The sequence below is a fragment of the Etheostoma cragini genome, chromosome 20 (genome assembly GCF_013103735.1).
Source record: "Etheostoma cragini isolate CJK2018 chromosome 20, CSU_Ecrag_1.0, whole genome shotgun sequence".
In the NCBI taxonomy this organism is placed as follows: Eukaryota; Metazoa; Chordata; class Actinopteri; order Perciformes; family Percidae; genus Etheostoma; species Etheostoma cragini.
In genome coordinates this window covers 2,030,080-2,045,900 of record NC_048426.1, presented here as the reverse complement: position 1 = coordinate 2,045,900, position 15,821 = coordinate 2,030,080, and the positions used below count along the sequence as shown (strand labels likewise).

The window sequence follows — 15,821 nt, the reverse complement described above, 5'->3', positions numbered from 1 at the left end:
CTGTGATATTATAGATTAAAGTAATGGGATGTGAGTGGCACGTGGGGATTTTCCCTGTTCGTGTTCACAAGGCAATCCTAGGTTGAATGTCACTTCCCTTGTTTGATACCAGCTGACAGATTCATGTGACGCTTCAGAGGAAAAAACCTCTCCTCTGTCTAAAGCCCCTCCTTTCCTCTCTGCTCCCATTACTTCCTCCATCTCTCCCATGCTTCCTGGCAGAGACTTAGGTGGGACAGACCTAGACCTTTAAATCCACTCCTCCTGATTGGCTTGCTGGTTTTTGCTCTCTGTCCTCGCAGCCATCACAGTAGTTCTTTTTTAGGTTTTGTGGTCCTTTGAGTTTTCTTAGCTTTGTTTTCCCCCACCCTACACCCATGCACTCGCTGCACCACTGATACTGCTAAAATACACGTTTCGTCAAGTATTGTTTTTAAATGGGGTAAATAAATTGGTTTCAGTGTAATCCTTAATTATGTGGGGTCTCCCTTTTTGTCAGAACTCTGAGCTGCTTCATGCTACGAACCAGCAGTGTATAAAGGTATTTAAACAAGCTCCATCATTACAAAGGGACAAACACATGAATACAATAATTAAAATCCAATAATATATTGTTAGAATCTGAAATGGAACATTCTGCATACTGAGTACTTCTACTTTTGATACTATAGGTAGATTTTGATGGTGATACTTTGTACTTGTATATAGATTGAATGCAAGACTTTTTCCATGACTTTTCTTAACAGCTACAAGATGCAACAAATGCAATATTTCTGTGTTTTTAAGACACAACGATGTAGGTGAGGATGTACACATGATCTTTAGATGCAAGTTTGAAGGATGAACTGTATCTCAGTAAACAGTTAAAAAGAGTATTAGTCCAAATTAGGCCGAGCAAATACTCTCACATTGCTCAACAGATTAGTCATTGCGCAGCACCCAGGGTAGGATCTGGTTTAGGTTTGTTTCCTTATGTTTGGCTTCACACTTCCAAAAGAATGCACATGTGTGCAGTTAATGGTGCAGGACAAAAAGGTAAATGTTCAAAGAAAGTTAAGTCCACACAACAGCCTAATGCTCCAGAAAAATACTTTAAAGTGCCCATATTATGAAAAAAAACCTTTTTCTGGGAATGTGGCTGGTATTTTGTGTCTCTGGTGCTGCCACACTAGCAAAAAAACACTATCCATGCTGTTTTGAGTGAGATACAGACTTCTAAATGTCCTCTGCATTTTCACAAATAAAATTTGTGAAATAAAATTGTGTTTTTAAGAATCTTTAGCCTTAGTCTAGTCTGGGTGTAGTGGTTTTGGATCTGGACCTGGTCCAATGTAGTCTATATATGAAAAAGAACAGGGAACTCCTCCTTTATTGCATCCTACAGCTCCTTTTTTCACAAATAGAATAAAGCTTGAAATCTGAAAAAATGTCAGATGGGTGAATATATGGTTATACTGTATATACTGTAAATACTATATATATATATTGTATTGGTATTGGTATTGTAGTTTAGCAGTGTTGCTTGCATCTTGGGCTGTTTGATTGGAATTGCTGATAGGTTGAATGTATAAGATGCAAACTACTGCTGCTCTGCTTGATTTTTGTTTGAAAAGAAAAAAAAGAATAATAAAACTTAAAGAAAAGATGATAAAAACACTGGCCTCACTGCTGCACTTATAGACAACTGAAGTGTCAAAGATGAAAAATAGTTTCAATTGAAGTTAAATACACGTGTGGAAGGCCAGATTGTGGGTCAATATGTTGTGGGCCCTACTTACAAGTATATTTCCCGGTGCATTAAGCTGTTGTGCTGACTTTACCATCTTTGGGTTCACACTTGTACCTCCGTCTTTACCATCGTACCTCTTGGGGAACTCTTTCAACACTTGGAGGCAGGAGGAGATCACTTCCTGTTTCAGCTGAGCATCAATCCGTCGAGAGTTCTTAGCATTGCCCTCCACTTTCTGCACAGAGAAAACATACCAGCACACTTTTTAACAAGGATACACATGCAGATTAAGACTGAAATCAATATGAAGCTCTCTACTGCCGCCCCATGGTCCAATCACTGCGTTGCATCATGGATGGATGAGGGGAGAAAACTCCTCCACTGTCATTTAGACTTTTGGATATTTCCATTGTTTTTTTTTAAGGTACAAAAGAAAACAACCAAAATCACCCAAACTAGACCAAAACATAAACTTGAGTCTATTGATCCACATACACTACTTATTAATATTAGTCCTGTCAGTTAAACACGTTATTAATTGTTGTGGGTTGGGGTCTCTTTGGGTTTCCCGTTGTGGCCTCCCTGTGTTTGTCTCAGTATTCTCCCCGGTCTCGTGTGTTTGATCCTGTCTCGTGTTCCCCGGCAAGCGTCTGTATGTTCTACTTCCTGTCTTATTTTTATAGTGTAGTTTCCTGTCTCGCTTTGCTTTGTGCTTGTCTGATTGTCCTGCCCCGCCCTAATGTGATTCACCTGATGTCTCACCTGTTCCCTGTTATCTCGTTACCTCTTGTATTTAACCCCAGTGTTCCCTTTGTCTCGTGTTTGATCGTTCGTCGCGTCCTGCATGTCTCCAGTTTGTCTGTCATCCTGCATGTCTCCAGTTTGTCTGTCATCCTGCATGTCTCCAGCTTGTCTGTCATCCTTCCAGCGCTCCCGTTTGCGATCCCGTCGGCCCTCCGGCATTCCCCGTGAGTTTCCCTTGTGGTTTTTGTTTCCCGTTTTGGCTCATTGCCCTTCCCAGTGCCGGCATTTCCATTTATGTTAAGCTGTTCTGCTCCTGAGCTCCGGCATTTGGATTTATGTTGGATTCCTCCTGTTTTCTCCTGAGTTTGTTTGGATTTAAGACAATAAAGCCCTTTATTGAAGTTTCCATCCACTCCGCGTTTAGGTCCTCCTTCCGCTCCCCACAACAATTAATGGTGTTAACGCAAACCCATTTTAACAGCATACATTTTTCATTGCGAGATTACCGTTCTCATTGGCCTAGCAAACTTTGTAGTTTTTTTCACACGCTGTTGCAACTAGTAACGTTAGAAAAACTACAACACCCATCGAATCTAGCTAGACCGGAAACAACAACAACAGCAGGCACGTCACACACACCGTTTGGGCTTGTGAGCCGGCCAAAGAGTAGTAACGTTACGTTTTGAGTGGATGGGACGCCAAAATGGACGCCGATAAGACTCTGGATGGAAAAATTACTTTTTCACAGCACGTTCAGTCTGAAATACCACTTGCCAAGCACACAGCTGATGCCAATATCCCCCCCCCTCCGACAAAGTATTTGATTCACCTTTTCATTGATGGACAGGGTTACATTGTGTGAGAGATTATTTTCTCCAAGTGAGAATGTCAGTGTGAATTTGAACACAACAGTAGGCTACATGCCAATGTTTTCAATAAAAACATTTGCACAAAGCAAGCTTATCCATTTCTCCGTGTTAACAGCATTTAAATGAGACAAAATAATGGGACAAAAAGACATCCATGGATAAAAATGTGCGATCAATTGCGATGACATTAAGGAGATTAATTGCAATTAAATATTTGAATTGTTTGACAGCAGTAATTAATATGTAAATAATTGCTTTTAATTATGAAAAAATAAAGTTGAAAGTGTAGGCGCACGTATATAGAAGCGTACGCCTCAACACATGGCTCGAGTCTGACCTGGGATGATTTCCTGCATATTTCCCCCACTTTCATATCTATCTGCCCTATCCATTGAAGTCTGAAATGCCCCAAATAATAATAATAATAATAATAACGTTATAGTGCTATATTTTTCTGTTTAAATGGGTTAGGGTTAGTTTGGCTTTAAGCAAAATAAAGCCCATTTCTTCTGATGAGACTATATGTGCTATGTGTTTTAGGTATTGTGTTTTCTGAGATTAAAATGTAATTTAAAATACACTACAACATGCCTATGATATTTAAAGCAACATTTTCAGAAGAGGTTTTTATTTTGACATGAAAGCTGAATAAAACATCTGATTGGGCCGTACCGTCCAGATGTCCATGTGAAACGGAGAGTTGAGGAAGTCCTCGTCCTTCTCGGGGGACCTTCTGTCCCTCCAAAAGTCCTCATTTTCAAGTTCAATGACTCTGTCCAGGGAAGACTTCATGTCCTCCTGCAGTCACAAACACAGAGAGGTGGAAGGTGGACGAGTTTGTAAAACACTTCAAACCGTTTTGGTAAGAGCCCATCTTGAATTTGCTAGCTTAGTCGGGTGTCCATGTGAATTAAAATACATGGAAACGATTGAAAAGGTCCAGAGTTACCAAATTAATCCCAGAAATGAAACATTTCTTAAGTTTACAGACTCTTGTATATAATGGATATGATTCAGGGTTATAAGCGCGTACAGGGAACATGTGATGCAACCGTCCGTTGAGCCTATCTTTTAGTTTTGGAGCAAAAGGTAGGATGTAAGAGGGAATTCTTTAAAGTGTCCTCCCAGGACATGACTGTCTGAAAAGAGGAAGAATTTACCAAATTTCCCACTTGGTAAAAGCATGGAACGAGCTTCCAGAAGAAGTGGTGCGTTTCAGTTAATTCTCAAGAATAGGCTGAATACATTTTGTCTGTCAAAAGGTGTCATTTAAAACTATATAGCTGGTGTGTACAATTGATGGACAGGCTCACATTGTGCAAGAGATTATTTGCTCCAAGTGAGTTTTAGGCTATATGCCAATGGTGTTATCAATAAAAAAACATCAGCACAAAGCGAGCCGATCCACTTTTCCGTGTTGATAAGAGCATCAAAATGAGATGATCATGGGACAAAAAATCAATCCTTTAGAATAGATAAAAATGTGCAGTTCGTTGAGAATAATTGCAAATTAACTATGACATTAATGCAATTCAATAGTTTAATCGTTTGACAGCACTAGTAGTAATATGCATTTAGTGATCAGTTCTTATATATATTGCCATGCCCATTGAATCAGCCATAACAGGAGACATTTGTTTATATTGTCTTTCAGAATTCACTTCAATCAGAGGCATTGTGCTTTTATTTTGTAAGTCCAAATAAAAGTGTCCAAACTGGAGGGCAACTCACCTCAAAGTTTTAGTACTGGTAATAAACATGAATTAAGTTCTAGTTATATTTTATGGTTATCATGTTTTGGTTTTGTGACAGAAAGGTGAGCCTAAAATATTAAATGCATGATACAGGTTTTTAAAAAAATATTGTTTTCTTATTTTAGTGTTAGGAAAGATATGTTTACTAAAGTCTTTGTTTTATTTCAGTGTTAAACTATTTTGCATGAAAGCGTGTGAAAAAAAATGTGCATCCATTTCTGTTTCTCATGTGATTATCACTGACCTTGTGGAAAGTACAGAAAACCCCTGAGGCAGGGCATGAGGAGAGGAGTAAAGAAATGATAAATTATTATACTAACACTTAGGTGAAGTCATTTTCCAGTTTGCTCTTGGGTTCTTCTTTGCTTACATCTTTGTTTACTATGACTTTCTTGCACACCAGAAAGTTCCTTATATGCAGATGTGAAAACTTGTGGGACTAATAAAGGATACATTATATAAAAAATTAAACATTTTATTTTCCAACATGAAGGACTAAAGGGCCTGTTTACGTTAACCCTTGTGTTGTCTTCCCGTCAAAATTGAGAATAATCACTTTTGCTGAAGCTTTTTTTCAACATTTTTAAGTATTTCTTACGTTGTTGGCCTTTTTTGACACTTATGACGCTTAACTTTCAATGTTTGTCATTATTTTTTTGACATTTTCAACACAACGCAACATTAATTATTAATTAACTTTAGTTTTAGTTGTTTTTGAAATTTATGTGCAATAAACCTTATTTATAGAAAACTATACCTTTTGTTTGAGTTAGAAAAGCAGAAATTAGGAATTATTTTGACTAAAATTAAAGGAATGGATGTTGATGGATAATCACAGACTGGAATATGTCAACTTTTACTAAATACTACTTCAAAACCTCTTCAATTGGTTTTTCAAATGCTATAAAATTGAATAAGAAGCCTCAAAATTAATGAAAGTAGAGATTTGTACTTGCCAAAGAGCATTGTGTGGAATCAATCATGTTAATTTGGGGAATTAAAAACAACATTGATACAGGAAAACGGGTCAATTTGACCCGAGGACAACATGAAGGTTGACTCTTGTGGAGAAATTCTGAACCCTGATTAAAAAAAAAAAAAAAAGTTTTTATTAACCCAGATTGTGGCCATTAGTAACCTGAGGGGTGCTCCTCACCTTCACTTTGCAGCAGTACTTGTCTTTCAGCTGCTTCAGCAGGCCGTCCTGCAGCTGCAGATCTGTGCTCTCATCCTTCATGTCAGGCTGCAGGGAGGGACTTCCCATGATCCTCTCGCTGTTGGGGGGAAACGAGATATTTTAAACAAATCGCAGCGATCTGCCCGCACTTAAGAATGCTGAAGACGGGTTGCTTCATGTCGGGATGATGGGGAACGTAGTCTTTGAATAGGTAGTACAGTGGCGTGTACCATTCCCCAGAAAGGCTGCAGCTATCAGGACACATCATTCTTATAATTATTATCTATACTATCTTGTAATGATTTCATTCCCAATTTCAATAGTGATGTACTGTATAAAAGTCTTTTTTTAGGATGCTACTTTCCATAATCTGGGGGGAAACATGACCTGATTTAAGTTTTTACATTTTAGCCTCCAGAGAGTGTTGTGCCTCAGTTTATTTATGATCTGCAAAGTGTTGTTTTTTTTGGTTTCGGCGTGGCCTGATTCAACAAATACTGTCAGCAGTGCTATCTGCTTCCCTGACTCAGCTCACCCTGGTGCTGCGCTGGGGTGTTAGGGATCCTTTCCACAACATGTCTGTCTGCACCATCTGTGAAGCCTTCGTCACTGTCTGTGGGCAGTCGAGATGGGTTTTCAGATCATTGAGAAGAGGCAAAAATGCATGCACTGATTCTGTGGCTGATTCTGTCTTCAGCCTAAGCCCACGGCTGTATGTGCGGATGCCTAAATAAGCAACTACTACATCCCTGTGCAGTTGGTCGTCTGGCCACTTGAGTTTCCGTCCTACAAGGCGTTATCCACGTAATGTAGAACTACACACAGAAAAGGTTGCTTTCCAACTAGGTCTCAAAAGCTGCAGGTTCACAGCATGTTAATTGGTTAGTATTTTAATTAAGTGCACATTTGTTTGGGATATTGCAAGTACAGTATCGACTAAGGTGGGTCCTATTTTGTCCGGTAGATTAATTTAAGGGCATGCCTTCGTGTTAAAATCAAGTTTTAAGAGCTTTAATACCACAAACAAAGTATTGTTCCAGCATTGAAAAACTGGCTGCATTGCAGATAATGTAAACTTGAAGTTGACATATTTTTTATGGATTAAGTGAAAATAAACCACAGTGTGGGTTCTTGGTTATAAAGGAACATGTCAGCCAGTGCAACAGTGAGGCTCACTGGTGTGTTTTTAACAATGCAGCTCTAAGGCATAGAAGAATATTGCAATACTTGTTAGTAGATACAAGAATTGTTAGTTTTGGAATTTTAATAGGGTTTATTGTGAAGAAAACATATATTATTCACAGATTTTACTTCCACTGACCTCTTGTAGTGGTTGATGATCCAGTCCAGCAGAGCGTACAGGTCCTTGAGCTCCGTCACCTGCGGCTCCAGCTTCTTCAGGTGCTGCCCGACCACTCGGTGATAACCCCTCACGTAGGTGCTGAAGACTTGAAAGCTGGGTGGGTAGGACCATCGCAGCTCCCGCTTCACCTTCTCCAAATCCTCCACGATGCTCTTACCGAGCAGGGCCAAATGGACTGCCAGCCATGAGGCGTTCTGCTGCCTGGGCTCCAGGTAAACGCCTTGCACCTTCAACTGCACCCCCTCCCCCACCGCCTCCCTCCAGGCCTCCAGCCAGCCGCCCTGCAGCCCGCCGGGTTCCGCCGCTCGCCTGTCCTCCTCTTGGATGATGCGCGCCACGGGTACCAGCAGCTCCTTGTTCCTGGAGGGAAGGGAGTTGGAGTCGCGCACAATGTTGTTTATTTTGTTCCTCAGGTTTCCGTAAAGGAGGTTGAGGTCTTTTTCCTTCTTGGCCAGCTCCAAAGGGGAGTCCTCGCCGCACTGTTCCCGTTCCTGCTGGAACTCCTGGCGCAGGGCGAGCAGGTTCAGGTGAGCCTCCTCCAGCACCTCCGTCTCTATCAGCTTATTGATCTGCATCACTGGGGGAGAGAAAATAGAAGATGGCCAGCCTCGTCAACTGCAGAGCTTAAATGTTATAGAAACAAAGAAGAAAGTGAGAAGCAAGGGAGCGCACACACTGAAGGTCTTCATTTGTTCGTTCCTGTAAAGCGATGTTATTCTCAGCAGACACATTGTCAACAAATCAGGAAGAAAGAACACCACCGAAAGTCTTAAAACCGGGAGAGAAATCATTTGGGATTGTCAATTCAATAGAGATGAATCCTCTTTGAGGCAGGATTTAGTCACTGCCTGTCCACAGACAATCTGAAACCCTGTGTATTGACACCAGAAATAAGATGCCTATCGCTGGCTGTTTTTGTGGCCAAAACAAAGAAAGATAAGTTGAATGTACAGACAGAGAAAGAGACAGCGAAGGTGTTTGGGAACATTATGAGAAAAGATTGCATTCATGGCAAGCTATGAATGTCTTAAAACACTTACTGGGTGGACAGCCCATTTCATTTGTTAACTGAACAAAACTTGTGCAAATACAAGCTGGATATCAAATAGAATAGAACTAAAATGGCAAATGGTTCCTCAAAGTTAAAAGCTCCAACCAGGAAAATGTGCAAAAAAGTGTCCTCAAAATTTGAAATTAAATCCGTAAAGCGGCTATGATTTGAATGAAATGCCAATACAATATGGCCAATGCTGTAAAAGACGTTACTCCTGTTATGGTCATCCAGCTCTCACAGTTCCTAGTGTTCCCCTTTTCCCTGTGTTTCCTGTCTGTAGGTCAGGAGGCGGGCCCCATCAATCACCTGCGAGCTGTTAATCATTGACTCATCCACTCTGCAGTACTTAAGCACTGTTTCTAAACTGTAACTAGTCATAAAGCATCGTTTTCAGAGATAAAGCTCTAAAAAACACTGTGGACTACCTGCTCAGCAGCAGACAGACATAGTTAAAGACTAGCTGCTTTTGTTTTTTTATTTTTATATTGACTTCTAGAGGATCTTTTATATTTATTTATTCACCTGTTTTGCACTGACCGGACTGCATCCGATTATGTTGTACATGTACGATGACAATGAAGACTATTCGTCTTCTAAACACACAGATATTTCCCTCAGGAGTTGGTGGAGACCAAAAACAGAGAGAAAACAGGTCTTACAATCATCATGTGGACATACTGTAAACTACCTGCTGGATGTGTAACTAAGCAACCGCTTGTTAACACGTTTACCACACCAACTTAAAGGTGACGATATGTCAGTGTTGTGTTCCCAGCTGGTTTCGGCTGTTGAAAATGTTGAATGCTGACACATGCTAACGTTAAATGGGGTTATAAAAACATGTGAGACTGTACCTGACAGAGGCGTGTGGGGTATTTCTGGCAGCGTGTACAACTCGTCTAACTCCTCCAACACCTCCTCCTCTTCTTCTTCTTTCTCCTCCTTCCTCTCCTCCAGCGAGCCTTCAGAGACTAGGACGACCGCCTCCGGTTTGTTGGATTTCTTGAATTTCAGGCTTCTGCGAAATGATGCTCCTTTTTTCATGATAGAGTCCCCAAACCCGGCCATGTTTGGATCTGATTGGATGGAAAACCCAGTTTACATGTATGGTGACCAGTTTACTGACCCATGTTTTTTTACAGTGTGTTCAGGGGACAGGCAGCTAGCAGATAGTTTGGAGATGTTTTTTACAGTGTGTTTCGGGGAACCGGTAGATAGTGAGATGTTTTTTTTACAGTGTGTTAAGGGGAACAGGCAGCTAGCAGATAGTGAGATGGTTTTTTTTGTGTGTTAAGGGGAACCGGCAGATAATGACATGTTTCTTACACGGGGTTAAGGGGACAGGCAGCTAGCAGATAGCTAGGAGATGTTTTTACAGTGTGTTAAGGGGACAGGCAGATAGCTAGGAGATGTTTTTTACAGTGTGTTAAGGGGACAGGCAGCTAGCAGATAGCTAGTAGATGTTTTTTACAGTGTATTAAGGGGACAGGCAGCTAGCAGATAGCTAGGAGATGTTTTTTACAGTGTGTTAAGGGGACAGGCAGCTAGCAGATAGCTAGGAGATGTTTTTTACAGTGTGTTAAGGGGACAGGCAGCTAGCAGATAGCTAGGAGATGTTCTTTACAGTGTGTTAAGGGGACAGGCAGCTAGCAGATAGCTAGGAGATGTTCTTTATAGTGTGTTAAGGGGACAGGCAGCTAGCAGATAGCTAGGAGATGTTTTTTACAGTGTGTTAAGGGGACAGGCAACCAGCAGATAGTAAGGAGATGTTTGTTGTATGTGACTAAAAAATGTTGTAGCCTAAAACATGCGTGACACCGAGACTTTGAGCACCTTTTAAGGTAAATCTCAGTTACAGCATACAATCATTTTGAGATTCTTCTGCCAAGAATAAAAGATCTATATTTTTATTGGGTATCTGCATGTTTTTGGCAATTATGTATGTACAGTAATGATAAACAAAAAAACTAAATAAAATTTAATTTAAACTAGATTAAAAGAATTTGTATCATCAGCCAGCCCAGGAGACTTATTGACATGAAAAAATGGTTTCAGTATTAAATGATTGCTTTACCTGTCTTTGAGTGGGTCAGACCTTTGCCTTTCTGTGCAGCGCCGTCGCTGTCGTCGTCTTCTTTTTTGTAGAAAAGGCCCCCGATGTTCTTCAGCGGAGACGTGACCGGAGAGCCAGCACTCAGACCTGCCAGAGAGGAACAACGTTTCTCAGCAAACCGGTTCCAAAGTTGTTGTTTTTTGTTTCACTATCTGATCTCTGTCACGTCGGAAAGAAAAGAAATCAATCTTAGTTTTTTATTTTGTATTCATTTCACTTATTTACATTTCTATGGGGGTGCATGACTGACAGTGACCTTCACCTAAACCAACTAAGGAATGCACAGATTAAGTCTTGATGAAAAGTGACGGGTGAGTTTGGCTCAGCTCCAGCCAGCTCTACCTTTTTTAAAAAGTGAAAGTCACTGGAGAGCATGGAAAGCAGTTTGTTTGTCTTATTTCTGCTGACAGAGATAATGATTTCTTTTAAAAGCCACAGGACATGACATAACACATACGACTGAAACAGACTACCGTAACCTTGCTGAATGATGCAGAAATGTTCAAAATATAAGGACGTTCAAGTAAAAATACTTTAAGTGTTGCGTCACTTAAACACTGCAATAAAAGGGGAAACAAACCCTAAAACTGCCATCTGCCATCACTGTAGCTATACGCTACGTATTGTAGTCCTCAAAGACAGACCTTAAATGTTGTGTGTGTGTGTGTGTATATATTTATCAAGTTCAAATGTTCTGTTAACGATCACAATATTCGAATCACCTGTTAACCTAGCAATTGTTCAAATTATTTTGTGAATTGTATATATGTGTAAATGTCTAGTTTAATAGATATATCCTTTTTGGCTGTATGGAGCTTTAAAACTGTCTAGTCACCTGAGCCACCCCTGCATTGTAGAGTTGATATGTTCCAATTTGAGGGGCGGGGCTTCAGGCCTACATAGTCTGGCAATTGCTTGCAGAGAGAGACCATGAGGAGAACCTGAGGGAGGAGGGCGTAAGTCCGTTGGATGTCCTCAGTAATGACTTGTTGATAGGTCAAAAGGAAACAGTGTTTTTTATAATAACTTTAAAAAAAAAACTATGTTTTTTAACTCTTACGTCAATTTCTTCTATTTTGTGAAAGGGTTTTGTTTTCTTTGCCTTGATTCAGTTCCTTTCAGTATCACTATTTTACTTGAGGTTGACCATAAATATCCCATCTTATCAATGTCATCTCGGACTCACCTTGAGTGTTTTTCCACTTGCTCAAGACTGCTAGCTACATCTGCCCACATTTGGTGCTTTTAGCCCCCATCTTAGGAGGGGAAACCCAGCATGAACATCTTGATGAGGTGGATGACAAAATCCTAACCAGTAGTTTGCTGTATGTAATGCATGTATCTGTGTATGCATGTTATGTAAGTGTGTGTGTGTAATGTATGTGTGCACTGTATGTATGTATGTACTGTATGTATGTCCCAAATAAAACGCAGCAAGGCAGGTTTTGTTTTTAGTGAAGATAAAGCTTTCTTGTCTTTTTTCTTTTTTTTTTCCTTAACTGGAAAAACTTGCTTTCTTGCTCTTTCTGCACTATATTTCCACACTGTTGCTCTTTCCACCTACACATGCAGTATGACCCACAGCTTAAGTGAAAGAGGTCACCCAGGTTTCCTCGTGGGTGTTAGAGGAAATTCTGGGAAATGAAGGCAATCACTAATTTAAAGAAAAGTACAGTAGAAGAGGCAGGTTGAAGAGAAGAAAAAAACAGGTAATTCAGTATTAAAAACTATTTATCTTATATTTGGGTATATTTCCAGTAAGCACTTATCTCCTACTCAGTGGATAAGAAGGCTGAAACATGCAATTACATCCTGGTACTGTGCTTCACAAACACCTGCTAACAGCTCATGGGACATTTTTAGGCTCTGCCTTCTAGGGCTGCACAATATATCATTATTGATTTTTTTTTTTTTATTGTCATTGATATCAACTGGCATAATAAACACACTGCGAAAGGCTGCGACATGCCGCGAAAGACACTCAGCGATTTGAAACAAGATATGAGAAGGAAACTGCACTTTGAAATGTAACTCATTTTTTTAGTGGGGCCTTTTACAACCAATTCAATGTTCAGTTTCTTCATTGAAAGAATATGGGAAATGATTTCTTTTCATTGGTTTTAAATCCAACTAGCAGAAAGGCAGAACTGAGTCGACAATATCTGTTTATTTATCCCAAGTAATATCGCAATATCCAACAATGTTATTGCATAGTTTCCTCAGATTGTGCGGCCCTAGCACCTTTCTGCCATGACAACCAAAGACGGTACTCACTGGGAGACGGAGGCGGCTGTGACCCCGGCTCGTTGGCGGGGGTGACCTTCGCCCACTTGCCCCCGGACGACAGCGGGCTCTTCTCGGCCGCCCGCCGGATGCTCCTCCTGAACGACTGAAGCATGCCCTTCTCCTTCGTTCCGCCGTTGCTCTTGAGGGACGCCCCGTCCTCCTCGTCTGGGTTTTCAGAAGACTTGTCCATCATTTGTCGTAAAATAGGACATCCACCTGTGAGGAAACAGCATCAAATGAAAGCTTCCAGTCAACTCTATGGAGGAGTGTGTGAACTAGCAGTTTAAGGTGTGTTGTTGGTTATTGTGGTTCTGAGTCAGCGGGGACAGGCGGAGCGGTTTTGTTTACATATAACATCCCCTAGCAGTGCAGTTCAGTTCAACACAGGGAGAGAATGACATGGACTGTGTTGTTACAGCAAGGACTCAAGGGCGTAAATCCCACTAAGGATGTCCCAGAATGCTTTTCTGTCCCCCTAACTTTTATAGTTTCAGGTTTACTTTCTTTAATGAAATCTCCGGACACAGCGTCCTCTGACTGAACATCTAATAGAGGAGTTACATTCATAAAGTCCCCTTTTTTTTAGTAGTGTGCTCAGACCTGTGAACTTAAGCACACTTCAACTTACAGTAAACTTAAAGGGCCAGTTCAGATATTTTGCAGTGTGGTTGTATGAGCTTCTTCTTCATAGTCAGTGTGTTAGTTACAGTAGATGGCGGTCGGCATGACAACAGTTTGGAGAATCAGGCAAGGGAAGCCAAGCAGACCCCTGTTTAGACACCTAAAAACGTTATTCTCACCTAGGTGCTAGCATGGCCCGCCTTCATACTCTGCTTCTGACTGGCTAGTAGTCCTTTTTCGAGATCTTCATGAAATATGATCTACCAGACTCTGGTCCATTAGACTGTTCCTACCAGACTCTGGTCCATTAAACTGGTCCTACCAGACTCTGGTCCATTATCCCAGTCCTATCAGACTCTGGTCCATGGTCCATGCCATCTGGTCTGGACCAAATGGCATCGCTTGCCGTTACGGAACTACAACTCTACCTAACGCACAACCTCAACAACATCGTTCTCACCCCCTCCCTCTGTTCCGTGATTGGACCGCCAAAGATTTGTGTACTGAAGGAAAAGAAAAATTGAGCGGAAGTACGTAAGAGGACAAAGCACGGCTATACAGTAAATAAAGGTTTCATTCAGTCGGTATTTCCCAATGACTCCAGGTCTACTTGTATCCATTCACGCAGATACTTTTCAGTTTCATTTTATTTAAGAGACGTCACTATACCAGCCAAAGTTTCTTTGTTTGTCGATACGCTGTTCTGTAAAAGTAAACAAGGAAAGCAGCTCTTTACTTTCAGTAACCTCCACCACAGTCATTACAGTGCAGCTACAATTGAAAGGACAGTCATTCATTCATTGGACAAAGGCTGCAACTAGTAATTATTGTCCCAGTCAATTAGTCTGTCCATTACTAATGAGTTGTCTGGTCTATAAAATGGGGAAAATGTCTCAAAAAAGTCTGAATTTACGTCCTTAAATGTCCCAGTTTCAGCAGGAGGACCTAAATGCAGGACTCATTAAGGAAAATGTGCAAAACAATCACTTAATTTGGACTCTACAACTTAGAAACTCACAACTACAAAGACCAGGACTCTCACAGGAACTAACAGAGAGACGAACCGACATGAGACAAAGGAACAGAGGAGCGTAGAAATACACTGACCAATCAACCCAAAGTTAAAGAACATGAATACCTGCATGAAAGGTATCCATACAAACATACCATTATATTTTTGAGTTTAACTACAAAACCAACAATGCAAAACAAAATAAATGAGCTACAACTTATGTATTTATAATGTTTTAGTGTATTAAGGACTACACAAAGCATGTGCATGTTTAGAGTGAGTCAGGGGATTTGAAACTTGTTCCTGATTGGAGAAATTGGTGTTCCAACTATCTTTTTTTTTTAAAGATACTGATTACTTAACTTTTTGGAAGAGAATTGAAAAACAATATGGAGATTAACCACTGTTAGCCAAGCCATATGATTTGATAGCTATAATAATATGAATTCACATTAAACGTCTTGTTCATTTTTGAGAAATGACAAACATAATGGACTCTGGAACATTCCTGGAAAAAGTCATTATGCAACACACAACAGTGTACATATCTGCAGATATGTCATTATTACATTACATTCTATATTGTAATGCATTGTTTTATAATGATAATTATTGTATATTAAATGATCTTATATTTAACAGGCATGTGAAGTGATAGTTTTTATTTTTTATTTTTAGGATCAATCAGCATTAAAACGTGACCACTGAGTTGATAACAGTGTTTAACACCAAATAACCTGCTACACACTGTTTTATTACAACTACATCACTGTAACTGGAGTGAAACTGAAACATGTGACCAATTCATGCAAAAACAATGAGAAAGTGACTATTGGATGTTAAAGAAAGAGAGAGGGAGAGTAAAGGTGTGCTTACCTGCGTAGGTCAGGTGAAAAATACCCTGGCTGCTCCCCTTCCGCTCTTTTATGTCCTTCACTCCTGCTGCTTTCACTTTCTCCACCTGTATGGTAAAACCGGGTTAGGAAGAAGAAACAAAGGGGATTTATTGGAGGTGTGTGAAAATGGGGAAATGAAAGCTTTAAAAGAAGGACAGCCAGGTTCAAGTAAGCAAGCAAATCACATGACAGAGCAGAGCTTC

At 40.4% G+C, this 15,821-nt stretch overlaps 1 protein-coding gene across 1 annotated transcript in view; it reads right to left on the bottom strand.

The window, feature by feature from the left end:
* exoc3l4 (exocyst complex component 3-like 4) overlaps positions 1-13,438 on the bottom strand; it is a 24,553-nt gene extending 11,115 nt beyond the window's left edge. The window contains exons 1-7 of the mRNA XM_034859126.1: positions 13,078-13,438; positions 10,765-10,890; positions 9,545-9,766; positions 7,595-8,213; positions 6,253-6,370; positions 4,015-4,140; positions 1,732-1,964 (exon numbers count right to left, since the gene is read on the bottom strand). Coding sequence (XP_034715017.1) covers positions 1,732-1,964; positions 4,015-4,140; positions 6,253-6,370; positions 7,595-8,213; positions 9,545-9,766; positions 10,765-10,890; positions 13,078-13,282 — 1,649 coding nt within the window. The 5' untranslated portion in view covers positions 13,283-13,438. The remainder of the gene's footprint in view (positions 1-1,731; positions 1,965-4,014; positions 4,141-6,252; positions 6,371-7,594; positions 8,214-9,544; positions 9,767-10,764; positions 10,891-13,077) is intronic.
* Between the last annotated feature and the right edge of the window lie 2,383 nt (positions 13,439-15,821).